This window comes from Coenobita brevimanus, chromosome 76 (assembly GCF_032717465.1).
Source record: "Coenobita brevimanus isolate Jiangsu-jjx chromosome 76, ASM3271746v2, whole genome shotgun sequence".
Taxonomy (NCBI): Eukaryota; Metazoa; Arthropoda; class Malacostraca; order Decapoda; family Coenobitidae; genus Coenobita; species Coenobita brevimanus.
The window spans coordinates 24,945,558-24,963,296 of NC_137029.1; the positions used below are offsets into that span (position 1 = coordinate 24,945,558).

At 43.4% G+C, this 17,739-nt stretch overlaps 1 protein-coding gene across 2 annotated transcripts in view; it reads left to right on the forward strand.

The window, feature by feature from the left end:
- The window catches only part of sif (guanine nucleotide exchange factor still life), a 945,217-nt gene that overhangs the window by 668,252 nt on the left and 259,226 nt on the right, over positions 1 to 17,739 (forward strand). For both annotated transcript variants that reach the window (XM_080278922.1, XM_080278921.1), the window contains exons 14-16: positions 8,687 to 8,954; positions 14,237 to 14,380; positions 15,775 to 15,957. In XM_080278922.1, the coding sequence (XP_080135048.1) occupies positions 8,687 to 8,954; positions 14,237 to 14,380; positions 15,775 to 15,957 (595 nt within the window). The remainder of the gene's footprint in view (positions 1 to 8,686; positions 8,955 to 14,236; positions 14,381 to 15,774; positions 15,958 to 17,739) is intronic.

Below are 17,739 nucleotides of genomic sequence, written 5' to 3' on the forward strand. Positions count from 1 at the left end.
GGAAAACGATTCCAATCCCACGAAGCAAAATACTTCTTCTTTAACAGAGTTGTAAATATCTGGAACAGATTACCCTCAGATACCGTGAACAGTATCTCAATTGAGACATTCAAAAACAAATTAGACAAGTATTTGCACGAAAATCCTCAGCTGACTCTTTTTCTGTCCGAATAACTTGCTTTTATAGCTACGGTACATGTAAGTTCATGCCCCCTTAGTCTACAAGACACCCCGTAAACAATGTACCCGTACATAGTGTTGCGTCACGATATTATACATTTTCAATTTATTCGGTGCAAACAAAGCAATATAAGCACAGATTAGGATCTGCACAGATAACCCTGAGTTAACGGTCACTACTCTTACTTTCGACCTGTGATGGGCTGTGGATCACTGAGGGTCCCTGTTAGTCAAGTGACCACCATCGGGATTTTTTAATGTACCAGGGGTCACTGCTTCAGGATGAAACTTGTGTACTGTCCCACATGGGAGAGTTCCTTGTCTCAGTGGAGTGAACGGAGCTATTGCCTGATTGACTGCTGCCTACCTAAAAAGCGCCAGGGAAGGTTGCCGCACCACCCTAAACATCCACTCTGTGCATTGCACATCCACACTGTGCACTGTGCAGTCCCCTTTTATCTAAGACACCCGTCCTATATACTTTTCAGTCTCCCCAGCGCAAAGAAAGCAATATAAGCACAGATTAGGGAGCTGCACAGATAACCCTGAGTTAACGGTCACTACTCTTACTTTCGACCTGTGATGGGCTGTGGATCACTGAGGGTCCCTGTTAGTCAAGTGACCACCATCGGGATTTTTTAATGTACCAGGGGTCACTGCTTCAGGATGAAACTTGTGTACTTGTCCCACATGGGAGAGTTCCTTGTCTCAGTGGAGCAAACGGAGCTAGGGCCTGATTGACTGCTGCCTACCTTAAAAGCGCCAGGCAAGGCTGCTGCACCACCCCTAAACATCCACACTGTGCAGTGTGTAGCTTCCACGTTATGTCCACAGACTTCCCATTAACTCAATGTAACTGGTTTATAATGTCATGCCGTAACTATTATTTTATTTGTTTACTTTCTCTTTCAGGTTACTCTATCGGGTAGCTTATAGATAAAGTATTATAGAATGTGACTTTTCCTTTCCAGTGTTTCCTATAAAATTTCCATGTCAGTTTTTCCATGCTGCATGGTGGTTTTTCTCACTTTTTCCTGGAGGGTTTGGTGGTGGGGGGAGCCTTCTTGCTTTCCTATCCTTATCCTTCAACATGTAGAGTTAGATCTTGTAGTCATAGTTTTCTCTAACAAGCAGCCTCGAAAGGACCATAAGGTCTGTTGCTGTTTGCTTTCCTGTGTAATCCTGTGTAATCCTCTATTCACGGTCCTTCCCCCTTCCCGCCACCTTCTCCCTCCCATCTATCCTCTCCCCCTACTCCTTCTCCATCCTTACCCCCTTCTTAACCCTTCTCTCTCTCCCCTCCTTCCCCCTCTTCCCCACTTCCCCCGCTCACTTCCCTATCCCTACCCCCACTTCATACCCCCCACCCCTACCTCTTCCTTATACTTGGTCCTCCCTTTTTCCATCCTCTCCCCCCCTCTTTTCACCCCATTTCTCCTCACTTTCCCCCACCCAACCCTCACCCCTTTCATATATCCTCCACCCCTTCCCCTCACTTCCCCCCAACCCCCACCCCTTACCCTCACTTCCCTCCACCCAACCCCCACCCCTTTCATATGCCCTCCACCCCTTCCCCTCACATTTCCCTCACCCAACCCTCACCCCTTTCGTATACCCTCCACCCCTTCCCCTCACTTTCCCCTCCCCACCCCCACCCCTCCATACCCTCCACCCCTTCCCCTCACTTTCCCCCCATCCAACCCTCACCCCTTTCGTATACCCCCACCCCTCCATACCCTCCACCCTCCCCCTAACTTCCTCCTCCCCACCCCTACCCCTCCATACCCTCCACCCCTTCCCCTCACTTTCCCCTCCCTACCCCTACCCCTCTATACCCTCCACCCCTTCCCCTCACTTTCCCCTCCCCACCCCTACCCCTCCTTACCCTCCACCCCTTCCCCTCCCTTTCCGCTCCCCACCCCTACCCCACCTTATCATCCAACCCTTCCCCTCACTTTCCCCTCCCCACCCCTACCCCTCCATACCCTCCACCCCTACCCCTCCATACCCTCCATCCCTCCCCCTCACTTTCCCCTCCCCACCCACACCCCTACATACCCTCCACCCCTTCCCCTCACTTTCCCCTCCCCACCCCCACCCCTCCATACCCTCCACCCCTTCCCCTCACTTTCCCCTCCCTACCCCTACCTCTCTATACCCTCCACCCCTTCCCCTCACTTTCCCGTCCCCACCCCCACCCCTCCACACCCTCCACACCCTACACCTTCCCTGGTCAACAAAAGTGCTGCAGACTAACAATGGCATCGATCTCCTGCCTACTCTCAACCAGCAGAGATTTTAACAGCTTGCGTCTTCTCCACCGCGATGATGATGATGATGATAGGGGGGAAATGATGATGGTGATGATGATGATGATGATGATGATAGGGGGGAAATGATGATGGTGATGATGATGATGATGATGATGATAGGGGGGAAATGATGATGGTGATGATGATGATGATGATGATGATAGGGGGGAAATGATGATGGTGATGATGATGATGATAGGGGGAAATGATGATGGTGATGATGATGATGATGATGATATTGGTGGTGGTGGTGGTGGTGGTGATGATGATAATGATAGTAATAATGATAATGAGGAGGAGAGTTATGATGATGATGATGGTAATGATGACTTCTCCACAAGCTGATGATTTTTTTTCTAGTCAACCCTTTCAGTGCGGTGACGTCTTTTTACATTATTCATCTGCTTACCGAGGACTTGATTCAACTACACTCTCTTTATATAGAAAGAGAAGATATACCTAAATAATAATAATAATAATAATAATAATAATAATAGTAACAAGAAGAAGAAGAGGAAAGATAAGAAGAGGCAGAAGAAGAAGAGTGTTTGAAGATTGAAGGAGTCGATGATTGAGATGATAAGGGTAGTGATATATTACGTAAGTTTGGGAGGAGCGTCACTGAAAGAGAAAGAAGAGAAAGAGAGGAAATGCCAAGAGAAGAGAGGAAATTAAGGAAGGCGAGTGATGATAAGAATAAAAGTGAGATAAGAATAACAGTTTAGTAAATGTGAGAGGAAGGAAGACAGTAGATAAAAGAGGAAGAGAGGAGAGGCAAAAAATGACGTTATTGTTGTTGCCAAAGACTCCTCTAAACGTAAACCCAGTGGACTGCAGGCTGAAGTGGTCCTCCTCCCCCAGTTCTGTATCCTCCTTTTGAGGGATAGGGGGGGAACTGAGGGACGTTTGTACAGCTAGGCAACGGAGCCATCTGGTTATACCCCTACCATCACAGGAAGGCGCCCTCATCTGTGCCAGTATTACTTAGAGAGGAACCAAAGAAAGAGGAATAGTTGATCTGGGTATCTCTCGTCACATGCCTTAATCCCGTAAGGGGTGGCCACAAGCGAATCGCCTCCTCTGTCGTCTGGCTGCCTTCAACTCACCCCCATCTCTCATGTACCTTTCCATTTCATCCCTCTATCTCATCCTCGGTCTTCCCTTCCCCTCCCCACTTTACGTTACTCGCATAAACACCCCCTAGTCTCTTGATTCTCCATCCACTTCACATGGCCAAACCAACTCTGTCTTTCTCCAAACGCTTTCTAGCACATCCACATCAACACAACGATCCGTCACGTCTTCATTTGTTTGTTTGTCTCTCCACGTAACTCCACATGCACCTCCTAGATAATTCATTTCCACTGCCCTCACGCTTGACTTGTGTCCTTCCAACAAGGTCAGAGCTTCACTTCCCCACACTGGAGGAACGAAGAGGAGATGAAATAGTTAGATGAGGGTAATGTTATAAAGGGAAACTTCTCTACCTTAATTTTATAGGATGGTTTGTGGGACCAGAACAGTTTTGGTCAAAGATGCAGTAAGTGAAACGGAAAATAGTGTTAGAGTATAGTCTGGTGTAAGTTTTATATAGTTTGCTAGTGTGTGTGTGTGTGTGTGTGTGTGTGTGTGTGTGTGTGTGTGTGTGTGTGTGTGTGTGTGTCTTATTTATATACTCCCGGCACATAATACACTTCTCCCCACCACCTTGCCCATCTATCTGCGTTCTCGGTCACCCTCTTCACCTTCTTCCACCTCGAGAAAGAAAGAGTTGTAAATTGCGAGAAGCGTGTCCAGTGCGTTCTTGTTGCTCGGAGTTTTATGCAAGTTGGGGGCAAAATCTTGAGAGAGAGAGAGAGACGTTGAGGAGGAGAGGGGTGCAGAAGAGGAGTTGGAGAGGTAGCAGGAGGGGAGGGAGGGGGGAAATTGGGGAGGCGAGAGAGAGGGTAGGGGAGGAGGAGGGGTAGGGTGATGGGAATGGAGAGATGTGGAATGGGAGAGGGAACTGAAAGATGGGGAAGATTGTGGGTAGACGGGAGGAGGACGGGGAAAAGAAAAGAGCTGAGTGATAGGAGGATAAGGGGAGAGAAAAGGAAGATTGAAAGGGGAGAAAATAGATGAGAGTGAGGGGAGGTTATGGGAGATGAGGAAGGGGTGGGGAGGGGAGGAGGGGAGGTTACGGGAAGATGGGGAGAAGAGGAAGGGATGGAAAGGAGAGGAGGGGATGGTGTAGTGTGAGGGGGTGGGGGAGAGGGGGAAGGGTAGGGGGAGGAGAGAAGAGATGAAGGTGAACAGGAGGAACTGAAAGGGAAGTAATGGGGGGCTGTAGTGTGGGGGTAGGGGGGAGAAGATGGTGAGGAAATGAAGTGGGGAGGAAAGGATGAGTGGAGGGAAATGGAAGGTGGGTAGTTTTGGGGAAGGGAGAGGGATAGAAGAAGGGATGAGAGAAGCGAGGATGAGGGAGAGGGGAAGGAAATAGGAAAGAAAAGCACGAGGAAGAGGGAGGAAGCGATAACATTGTGGAGGTAGTGGGAGAGCCGAGAGAAGGGGTGGAAGAGGGAAGAAATGTGGTGAAGAGGAGTTAGGGAAGAAGAGGAGAGGGAAGGAATGAGGGAAAAGTGAGGTGGAAGAGAAGAAGAAGAAAAGAGGGAGGAGGGAAAGAGAAAATAATGTTAGAGGAAAAGATGAAAAGGGGAAGGAGAGAGAAGGGAGTAGGAAAAGAGAAGAGAGTAGGAGAGGGAGAGATGAATAGTGGAAAGAGAGAAAGGCAAGAAGGTGGAGAGAAAGAAGAGCTGGAGATAGAGAAGGAAGAAGGAAAAGTTATAAGGTAGGAAGAAGAGAGTGAAAAGGAGAGACGAGAAGAGGAGGATGGGGAGAGGGAGAAGGTGGAGACGAAGATTAGAGGGGGAAGGAGGGAAGGAAAGGAGGAGGAGGAGGAGACTTAGAAGAGAATAAAGAGGAGAGGGTCAGGGGAGAAGGAAGAGGGGGCTAGAAGAGGGAGGAGGAGGAGGAGGAAGAACGACGAACTTGAGAAAGGAATGTTGGACGAGTTATGATGTCTTGTTTCATTCTTTTGTTGCGTTGCTCTCTCTCTCTCTCTCTCTCTCTCTCTCTCTCTCTCTCTCTCTCTCTCAGACAATACTGTTTACATTCGTCATACACAAAATAACTAAAACGTAAGTGGGCAGAATTTACCCCTTCCTCGATGATATCCAAGTTCCAACAGGGAAGGGACGTCCGTAGAAAGAGTGATAGAGGTGGAAGTGTTGTAATGGCTGTGTGTGTATGTGTGTGTGAGAGAGAGAGAGTCTGTCATTCGTAGATCCGACATGGTATGAACATACGGCAACATGTGACAGGACATACTACCAACATCCAACTTAAATGTCTGCCATGGTTGGGGTTCGAAGGGCCACACATATTACGTAACAACAGAGCTAACCAGAAACCCACTACAGTTCTTCAAGGCGAAAATAAATGTGCCAAGGTTTGATGTGGTGTGTCGAATGTTGGGTATACAAAGTTACAAAATATACGGTGTCGAGTTTACCTTTGGACTATGGTGGTTTACCCCTTCGAGTTTACAAATAGCCAAGTGTCCGCTGTTTGGGCCTCGACGTCTGGGGCTCACGGTGACTTCTTGGAACGTCTGGAGTGGGGCGAGATGGGAATTCTTTGTTATCTTGGCCTGCGACTTGAAGGTGAGGGTCATGTAGGACGAAGCAGGGATTGAGGTTGGGGTCGGGAGGTTGAGACAGGGTTGAGGCGGGGTTTGAGGGTTTATTGAAATGGGGTTACATTGGGGTTGAATGGGGTTGAGCAGGGGTTTAGGGGTTTGTGGAGACAGGTTGTATTGGGGTTGAGTGGGGTTGAGACTGGGTGCAGGGGTTTGTGGAGACAGGTTGTATTGGGGTTGAGTGGGGTTGAGACGGCGTTTGGGCGTTTAGTGACTCAGGGTTACATAGGGGTTTGAGTGGGGTTGAGACGGGGTTTGGGGGTTTATTGGGTTGCGTTGAGACGGGAATATCAGGAGGGGAATGATGGAAAAATTCAATAATGTTTCCTTGGACAGTGACTTGAAGATGAGGTCATATGCGAGGCAGGATGGGGTTGGTAAAGAGGGGTTGGGATGGGGCGGCCGTTTAAACCGAGGGAGTTGGTGTGGACTTTGTTGAGTTGGCATGACAGGGAAATTGTAAGAGTGGTGAGGGAGAAAGTGTGTTGTATATTTGTAACATGAAGGAAGGGTCATGCGGGAGAGAAGTGAAGGGGGTTTGGTTAAGATGGGTTGGTTTGGGTTGAGACAGGTAGGTGTTATTCATGGTTAATTTTATTTTTTACTTTTTTTTATTCATTTGTAAGGACGTTATATTGCTTTAAATTTACTCACTGTAATTTTTTTTCTTATGTACTGATTTTTTTTTTTCTATTGTACATTACCAGTTCCCTCCATGGACATTGTGGTTCATTACATAAATCCGTACCAGCCCACTCCAATTTATCCCTTCGAAGTGTAGGGGCTCGAAGTAAGGCTACCGTCGTCAAGTACATTTAAGGGTAGATGACCAGCCTACGCTCCTTGTGGCATTACGTGATCTAAAAGCCTCCACGCACTTCTTGGGGATCGAACTTATGGAAGGCCCGTAACTCCGATTGGGCCGTTCTGACCACTAGACCACCAGGCTTGAGCTAAAGGTCGCCGAATATCCTCAGCTAGCATAGTATCCTGTTTGCTTTATTTCTCATCCCTTCCCAAACGACAGAGAGTATCTTCCATCTCATATTACTTTATTGGGTGTCTTATATTGCCATCACGTAAAAATAGTTCATGTAGCACTTCCTATTGCCACAGCCGTGGCATTAGCGGGCAATGGTAACACTTCACTTTTTTAGCCCAACAGATATGAAACACTTACACAGCATTCTGAAAAATATTGTTAGCATCCATAGACCACATCACTGAGTGTCAAAAATCACTGATCACTGTCTTGCTGTTTATGGCTATGAAGTGGATCAGTATTTATGTCTGCGATTTTATAACTCCTAAAAACTGACACTCGTTTTCCATACAGTTCTGTCAGTTTTAATATTTTTCTAGTGGATCAAAATTAATGTCCTCAGCCGTATATTATAACTCGTAAATGCCAGCTGTCATTTTCCGCACCGCCCTGTCAGTTTAATAATTTTGATGACAGACCCTAAGTGAAAAGGTTTAATTTTTTATCTGGCTCATAATTAAACCAAAATTTGCATACGCGTTTGAAAATGTCGGTCAACTGCACTGCCATGGCGCCCGTGTGGCAAACCAGAGCAGGCCCCGTGTGTGTGTGTGTGTGTAGTAGTAGTAGTAGTAAAGATGAAAGTAGTGTGTGTGTGTGTGTGTGTGTGTGTGTGTGTGTGTGGAAAGAGGGAAGTGTATGTGCGGTTGTGTCATACTGTTTATAGCAGAGAGGATGGATTATATCTCACTCCATCTATTTGGCAGAACTTATGACTTACACGATTATTATTATTATTATTATTATTATTATTATGTTAGGACGATCACTAAGTTGCTACATAATTGCAAGACTAACTAATCTAAATGCCCTGGCTGTTTGATCTATGGTAACTATCTGGGAGAGTGGAGAGACAGTGATAAAAAAAAAAATCTCATATACCATTCATATTTACCCTGTCCTGTTACTCTCCTCTCTGTTTACCACTCATGTCTACACTCTCTCCTTTTACTATTCCCTCACTGCACCATTCATGTGTACTGTCTCCTGTTACTCTCGTCTCACTATTCCTCTCATGACTGCTCTGCCCAGTTATTCTCCTCTCACTGTACCGAATATGTTTACTGTGACCTGCATCCATCCTTAGTACCATTCATGTTAACTCTGTCCTGTAACCATTCAAGTTTTCTCTACCCCTCAACCATCGCCTCATTGTACCATCCATGTTTTCTGTCTCTCCCCTAACCACAGCCTTATTGTGCCATTCATGTGTTCTCTCTCCCTTAACCATCGTTTTACTCTATTATTCATGTGTCTCTGTGCCTTAACCATCGCCTTATTGTACCAATCATGTTTTCTCTTTCCCTTAACCATCGCCTTATTGTACCATTCGTTTTCTCTCTCCCTTAACCATCATCTTATTGTACCATTCATGTTTTCCCCCCTCCCATAACCACTACTTTCTCCCCCCCACAGGTTCCTCAGCGTCAAGAAGTGGCTTCTCCGCAAGAAGCACCAGATCGAGCTGGCGAGGAAGCGTGGCTGGAAGGGCTACTGGGTGTGCCTCAAGGGGACAACTTTGCTCTTCTACCCTTGCGACTCACGTGAGGGGCGCTCCGTAGAAGCCGCACCCAAGCACCTTATCATCGTGGACGGCGCCATCATGCAGCCCATCCCCGAGCACCCCAAGAGGGACTACATCTTCTGTCTATCCACGGCCTTCGGGGATGCCTATCTCTTCCAGGTAAGTTTCAGAAACCCCTCATTCGTGGAGATTTTTTTTTTCCTTTTCTTTTTTGATAGATAGGGAACCACTCCCTAGAACGGCCCGGTCTGTCAGTTTCTCTCTAAGGTTTCTGACGCAAGATTTCACTCCTGTATACCTTGGCGACACCCCATAGTACGGCCATAATGGTCCCGCATCATTTATAGGCAGCTTTTTGTCATGTTTACACCTCTTGGAGACATTCTTTCTCTTCACCGACACTTGTATTCATATATCTGGAATTTTGTTACAGCCACACGGCATGATGCCAGACATTTTTTTTTTTTTTTTTTTTTTTCATAGTTTTTATTTTTTATGCTCATTTCTTTCACCCATAAATTTTGCTTCTTTTCTATGCTCCCACGTCTTGCACCCTACAAGCTCTATTTTCCATGTGCATACCTCGTGTAGCCAAAGATTTTCTCGTGTTCTGTTCAGTTGTAGGCAGATTTTTGTGATGCCCTTTATCACTTATAGGAAGAGCTTTTGTCAGACATCATTTGCAGTTCCTTACACCATTTTAATAGATTTGACTTTCTCTTATAATGTTATTGGGGACTCTGTCGTGCTTATATCAATTTAGGCAGAGAGATCCTCATACCAACAGTAATTATATAAAAAAAAATGTCGAGATGTTCGTAGTACTTACAGACAGAAATTGGTGATGTTCATATAGAAATTTTTTTTAGATGTTTATATAAACAAATTTTGAGTTGTTGATAGTGCTTACAGACAGAAATTTTTAGATATTCAGAGCACTGATAGACAATTTTTGAGGTGTTCATAATATTTGTAGACAGAAATACTGAGCTGTTCATAGCGCTTATAAACACCAGGTTTTTTAGATGTTCATAGCATTTATAGCTAGATTTTGGTATGTTCATACCACGTTTAAGCATAGGTTTTTGAGATGCACATAAAACTTCGGCAGATTTTATATGTATCCATACAAATTAGGGAAGTAGCAGAGGAGTTAGTTGGAGAAGAACAGGGAGGTTTTAGGAAGGGAAGAGGTTATGTAGATCAGTTATTCATCCTTAGGTCTTCAGTTGATAAGTTTCTAGAGCAGGAAAGGAAGTTGTATGCGGTCTTCATGGATTTGGGGAAAGCATATGACAGAGTGGATAGACAAGGAATGTGGAAAGCATTAAGAATATATGGAGTAAATGAGAAGTTGATGAATGTCGTGAAGAGTATGTATGAGGGTGCTAAGGCTGCAATGCGTGGAGGTAATGAACTGGGTGAATTTTTCTGTCTGAATGTTGGATTGAAAGAAGGATGTGTCATGTCTCCATGGTTGTTCAGTCTGTATGTGGATGGGGTTGTAAAAGAGATACAAGGTAGGGCAGTGGATGTTGGAGCAGCCCTAATGAGAGAGGGCAGCGTTTGGAAACTTCCTGTACTCATGTTTGCAGATGATACTGTTTTGATAAGTGAAGACGAAGGGGAACTGCAAGGTTTGGTGAATGAGTTTAAGAGAGTGTGTAAGAAACGGAATCTAAAGGTGAATGTAGGGAATAAAGTTATGATCTTCGAGAGAATGAAGTTACTGAATGTAAAGTGAGGTTGGAGGATGAGGAAATGGAAAGTGTGAGTGCATTTAAGTACTTGGGTAGTATGATGAGTAAGGATGGAAGTTTGGAGGGTGAAATGCTTGAAAGGGTACAGCAAAGAAGAAAAGTTGTTGGTTCTTTGAAAGCAGCGATAAGAAATAGGGAAGTGAGCATGGAAGTAAAAAAATACGCTGCATGACATTATTGTGATACCAACTCTAACGTATGGAAGTGAAGCTTGGACCTTGTTGGAAGGACACAGGTCAAGAGTGAGAGCAGTGGAAATGAGTTATTTTAGAGGAGCCTGTGGAGTTACATGGAGAGACACACTGTCAAATGAGGAAGTGAAGGAGCGTTGTGGTGTGGATGTGGATGTGATAGGAAGCGTTAGGAGAAATACATTGAGGTGGTTTGCCCATGTAGAGTAGATGGAGAGTGAGAGACTAACGAGGAGAGTGTGTGTGAGTGAGGTGGAGAGGGGGAGAGGAAGGGGGAGGCCGAGGATGAAATGGAGGGATGAAGTGAAGAGGTATGTGATAGAGGGGAGTGTGAGCTGGGGGAGGACAGCTAAATGGTGTGGGACAGGGCCACCCCTTACGGGATTAAGGCCTCTGGCAATGGATATACAAATTATAGAGATATTGAGATGTCCACAGTTCTTATATACAGATACTTTGAGATGTCCACACTTATAGACATATTTTGAGATGTCCACGCTTCATATTGATAGAACTTTTGAGATGTCCACACTTCTTTTAGACATATTTTGAGATGTCCACACTTCTTATAGACATATTTTGAGATGTCCACATTTTCATATTGATAGAGCTTTTGAGATGTCCACACTTCCTGTTGATAGGGATTTTGAGATGTCCACGCTTCAAAATACTAAGGACATCCCCGTACTGAAAGGGTTAAAGATGTGGAGGAAAATAAGTATCACACCATTATAAACCCTCCTCTCTCTTCCTCCCCCTTCCTCCTCTTCCTTCCTCCTCTTCCCCGTTGATTAGGAGGGATAATTAGAGTCATTTCAGCGATAATTGCTCTCACTCCAAGCTCACTGATGGCCTTTTGCTGTTGGCTGCTTGGTTTGGTGTTTGTTTGTGTTTGTTTTAAGTTTATATCGATTGGTAGAGAAGTCATTGCGGAGTTTGAGATGGGGGTAATGTGTGTGTGTGTGTGTGTGTGTGTGTGTGTGTGTGTGTGTGTGTGTGCATATAGTGTGAGATGTTGCAGTCTGAGGCTTGGTAGTATGTTTTGTGGAGTGTGTTGTGTGGTAGGTAGTATGTAGTATGGTAAAGTATGGTGTGCAAGTGTGGAGATGTGGTAGGGTTTGTGGTGTGACTGTGACGAAATGTGCTAGTATGAGGCGTGGTATTTGTGATGTGGTAGTGTGAAGTGTATGATGGTGTAGAACTGTAGTGAGGCAGTGTGAAGTGTGAATGTGTGTAGTGTAGTGTTTCGTTGTGAGGCGTCGTAGTGTGAGATGTGGCAGTGTGAGGTAAGGTAGTGTGAGTTGTTGGCAGTGTGAGATGAGGTAGAGTGTGATGTGGCAGTGTAAGGTGAGGCAGAGTGTGGCGTGGCAGAGTGAGGTGAGGTAGAGTGTGGTGTGGTGGTGGTAGGTGAGGTAGTGTGAGTTGTTGGCAGTGTGAGGTGAGGAAGAGTGTGGTGTGGCAGTGTGTGATGTGGTAGTGTGTCCAATTGCACACTAACATTTCTAGCACACTATAACATTCTTGGATCTGTAATTTGCTGGGGATTATATGGAATTAGAGTTAACTGGTATTTAACACTATTCCACATACCTTCCACACAAGCCTCTATTCCACATACCTTCCACTCAGGCCACTATTTAACTCACTTCTACATACCTTCCACACAAGCCATATTAATTAACTCTTTTCCACATGCCTTCCACACGAGGTCGCCAGGGCGTAGTAACACAATTATTTGATCAACCCATTCAGTACGATTTTTTTTATTTCCTTAATGTTACTGGAAGGAGATTTTATTGAACTTTGAAATTATGTCCGGCAATAAAGGAGTTAGTGTGGTCTGTATCTAACCCCTCCAGTTCGAAAAGTTACTAATAAGCCGAATAAAACTATGTGGTAACAAAAATAAAATAGAAAATGCGTCTTCATGGTAAGGGGGATAAAATGACATGTAATTATTTCTTTTACCCTTTCAGTACAATTGCATCATTAATATTTTCACCTTGTTACACGCTAGGGTCTTTAAATCAGCTAAGAAGAGATCATTAGCTGTGGATTTTGCTTCAGACCCCCTTTCAGTACGAGAAGATTCCCCAAAGCTGAATAACATCGTCTGGAAGAAACTGGGAAAAAAAAAAAAAAAGAGGAAAGGGAAAGAAATCGTATTGAAGGAGCTGAAATTACACTCATTTTGAACTAAGAAATACAAGACCATCCCATCAGTAAAGTAACGCCCATTCTGAACCAAAAGATACAATATACTGTATCCTTAAAGTAACAGTCATTCTGCCATCAAATTACAATACTATATGTAGCACCTATTCTGAAGGCTGAGTTTGGAAAAAAAAAAAAAAAAAAAAGAAAGAAAAGAAAGGTCTTTCGTTCATAGCGTAGCATTTATTCTGAAATATTGATACCGTACATAAACATCAGTGTTAACATTTATTGTGATCTCAAAGTACAAAACATCGTATCAGTAAAGTAACATTGATATCAAAATACCAAAAATCAATCAGCAGCGTAGCACCTGCTCTGAACTAAAAAAAATATATATATCAGTAACACCGTAAAAGTAAAGTAAGACTCGCTTTTAAATATCAAATAAAATCATTAGTAAAGTGACGTCAATTTTAAAGTCCAGATTCAATAAAGTCATTATATAGCAACATCCAAATTGAAATCAGATATTGGCATTGCATTAATCTTCTGTCAGTGGATTTGGCCTATATTGTTATGGCTTTAGGCGGGGCAGCTTTACGTGGAAAAGAGGGGAAAAGGGAGAAAGAAGGGGAAAGTGAAAATCTGTATGATGATGATGATGATGGTAACGATGGATAAATACGGGATCATGATGATGATGATGGTAACGATGGATAAATACGGGATGATGATGATGATGATGATGGTAACGATGGATAAATACGGGATGATGATAATGATGATGATGGTAACGATAGATAAATACGGACTGATGTTGATGAGTAAATACGGGCTGATGATGGTGGTTGTGGTGGTGGTGATAATGATGATGATGGATAAATACGGGCTGATTATGATGAAGATGGATAAATACGGAGTGATGATGGTGGTGATGATGAGTAAATACGGGTTGATAATGATGATGGATAAATACGGGTTGATGTTGATGATGATTTTTGTGGACTTTCCTAGACTAATGATGATTATTAATGTCGTCATATTCATCATCATCGTGACCCATCGTCATGGTCGTGTTGGACTTTCCCAGCTGATGATGGTCGACTAACACAGGCGTATAATGATGATGATGATGATGTACAAATACTGCAGAGGCCTCTGATAATTATAAGAACGACGAGTGGATATATAGATAGATAGCAAACAATGGACAGACAGGTAGGCAAACATGGATAGATAGATCGATATAGATACAGAGATAGATAGATATATAGATAGATACGTCACACCAACAATCCCTCACACCCAACTAACCTACTTCATTTTCTTTCAGGCGCCATGTCAGGTGGAGCTGGAAAACTGGGTGAACAGCATCCACAGTGCTTGTGCGGCAGCGTTCGCCCGTCACCGCGGCAAGACAGGCACGCTGCATCTGCTGCAGGAGGAGATATTCAGGATCGACCGTGCTATTGAGTCCGTAAGTATCTGCTCTGTTGGTGTTCTGCTTTGAGACCTCGATTCTTATTTTTTTCAGTATCTGCTCTGTTGATGTTGTACTTTGATAACTTTTTTTTTTTTTCTACCTTGGTGGTGGTTTACTTTGAGACCGATTTTTTTTTTTTTCAGTAACTAGTGGTGGTCTGCTTTGATAACTCGATTTTATTTATTTTTTCGTTATCTGATTTGTTGGTGTTGTGCATTGATACCTTGATTCCCTTTTTCCATTGGTTTGCAGAGTCCATTCCATATTAAGTTAATCAAAAAGGAAGCCAGAATCATGATCCATTACTTTTTTCTGGATGTCGAGTCAGTCAGTATCTGCTCTGTTCTTTCTACTTTTACACCTCGATTTTTCTTTAACTTGCAAACTCTCCATTCCAAAGAAGCTAATCAAAAAGGAACCTCAAATCATGGTCCATTGCTTTTTTGGATGATCTGGACACATTGCATTTCAAAGAGTGGAGGTCATAGGCAGTGAAAGAACAGATTAGGGAAGACAGTTCCTGAATTAGCCAGGTGCATGACTGGACGACCGAGTTCCTGTTAAATTTTGCATTACCGACCTATAGTAAAGTGATAAAACTGCAGCGGATAGTTCAGACCAGCAGGTGAGGGAAAATGATGGTGTGTGATAGGAAACTCGCGTAGGGTGCTAACATGTGATAAGGCAAGGGAGTACGACGTTGATGATGATATTGTCAGTACTTCTCCACTATCTGATGTATGAAAATTGTGATATGTGACTGAAGATTAGTTTAGGAGGCCAGTATTTGATGAGATGCGGGTGCGGGAGCTATTTATGGTATATTCTGAACTTCTTACTTGCAGACAGCACTCGTCAAAAGTCAGGGATGTGTTCCACATTATAAATTTTTCCGTACAACCGGCGCTGTAAATTGGATGAAAAGGTGAAATGGACTTCATAGGTTTGAATGGAACTTTAATAGGGGATTTTTCCGTAATTTACTGTGTACTTAATAAAGTAAAAAATATATGGGATAATATCTCAGGAGAATATTGTCCTTAGCCTTTCCTATCATCAACAGGATTCCAGGCTGAAGCACATGACAGAGTTGCAGTTGTAACCATATTTGGTGATTCATCTGAAATAACAGGGGACTTTGATAGGGTATAATAATGTAAAGAATAAAGTGAATTCCTGTTAGAACTTTATTTTCATTACTCCAACCATCCCAACCTCCATCAGGACACGAAGCTGAAGCACATGACAGAGATGGGCAGTTGTAACTTTAATAGACGATTCTTCTGTCTCTTACTGTGGCCTTAATAACGTACAAATGTATAAAAAAAAAAAAGTAAATTTTAAAAAGGAGTGTGTCTCTCTTACTCCACTTATTCTCACCCCATCAGGACTCGAAACTGAAGCACATGGCTGAGCTGCAGTTGTCAGTGGTGTCAGACGCAGAGAGCAAGCAGCAGATCATGGGCCAGATCATGCAGTGGGAGGAGAACCTGGAGCGCCTACATTGTGAGCAGTTCCGTCTTCGCTGCTACATGGCATCCCTGCAGACTGGGGAGCTGCCCAACCCTAAGGTGCGTGCTGGTGTGTGTGTGTGTGTGTGTGTGTGTGTGTGTGTGTGTGTGTGTGTGTGTGTTCAGGGTAATACATCATCATCCATTAAAGCATTCCACCGAAATCCTTTATACATTACTTGCATTACGATAATTACCAAACATTATGTGCCATATCCCGATGCTCTGTCTTCATTATGCGATACATGAATTAAGTGTCTTATCATTTTTGCGATGTATAAGCGTGTGTTCAGATATACAATAGTTCGATATATATACGACCTTGTGTTTAAGCAGGGTTGGGACCTAATAATCATGCTTCCTTGTGGTCTTTTATGTCAGTGATCGTATTATGTCTATATTTTTGTCATACAGAAGTTCTCAGTTATGTGATGTAATATTAATCTGCATATGCCTCAGTTTACTTTGTTTACTGGGCACATAGAGTAATTTAGAGTTACAGTTTAGAGTTTACAGTACGGGAGTTGTGCTGTTGGTGGAAATCATTCATAGATATTTATGTATATTGTGAAGATGCTCGTTTCTCACCAACATACACTCAATAATATTCCATCTCTGCTCATGCCTAAGGAGAGTTCAATTTGGGTCGCGACATAACTTCACAATAAGCACAGGTTCGATGTTTGGGCTTGATTACTACCAATTTATACTTTAGCTGATCAGGAGCAGTCACATAACTCCTAGTAATTTGATTAAAAAAAAAAAAAATGGGAAGGATGAGATATAAGAATTTGCTGACCAGTCATAGAGGGGACGCCTGTCAGAAAATTAGGAAACAGTGATGTGTACGTTGTGTGAGTTGTTTAGTCTTTGCTGCAACACATCCCTAAGGAAGGATTTTTTTTGTTTTACGGGAATTTTGGTATGTGTTTGTGGGGTGCGAGCGTTTGTAGTGTGTGTGTGTGTGGGTGGGTGGGTGTGGGTGGTTGTGTGTGGAATTGTACGTGATTGTGGGGATTATGTGTATGTGGGGGAAGTGTGCGTGTTTGTGGAGGAACGTGCACGGGTATGTGTGAGGAGGAAAGATGGTGTATGTGTGTGTATGTTTCCGTGTTTGTCTTTGTGTTTAAAACATATTAATTTTTAACCACACAGTGTCATAATGAAACTTTTTACGAAAAAAAATGGCAGTGATGTACTCATGGATTTTTGGGAGACTCCTTCTTCCCTCTACTAAACGAAATTTAACATTACAATAACTTCTTTAGCATTTACTTCTTGCCTTGGAGAGATCTGGAGGTGATGGGTTACTAGAAACAGCATCTAACTCCATTACCTCCCAGTTGACCCTCCAGTAAGCTGAGTAAAATCGTATGGAGAGAAAAAAAAAAATCGTCCAGAAGGAGTTAACTTTGGATCCCTCTCCCCACGCTTCTCACGGTCTTGGTTGTGGGGTTGTTTTTGTGGTTGACCCTCTTCCTTGCCGATTTATTCCGCATGTGCACTTTAACATTCTCTTATTTGTAATTAATATAACTTTAATATCGACATCGTTTGTATCAGCAAGGCACAAGAGGATGTTGAAGTGTAATCAGAATAAATCGTTAGGGGAGAGGAACTAAGATATCTCCAGACCGATACAGAATAACACCTGGAGGCCTGTTCTTGAAAGGGCTTGTGATTGATGCTTGTGAAGTTCTCTGCAATAAAGTAATTCATTGCATTGTATATACAGTACTTGTACAGGTGTTTGGAGTAATATGAAATAATTATATGAGTATCAGCGGTCGACCCTTGATGAACTTTATTTATTTATTTATTTTTTTGGCTTACAAGTGGAAC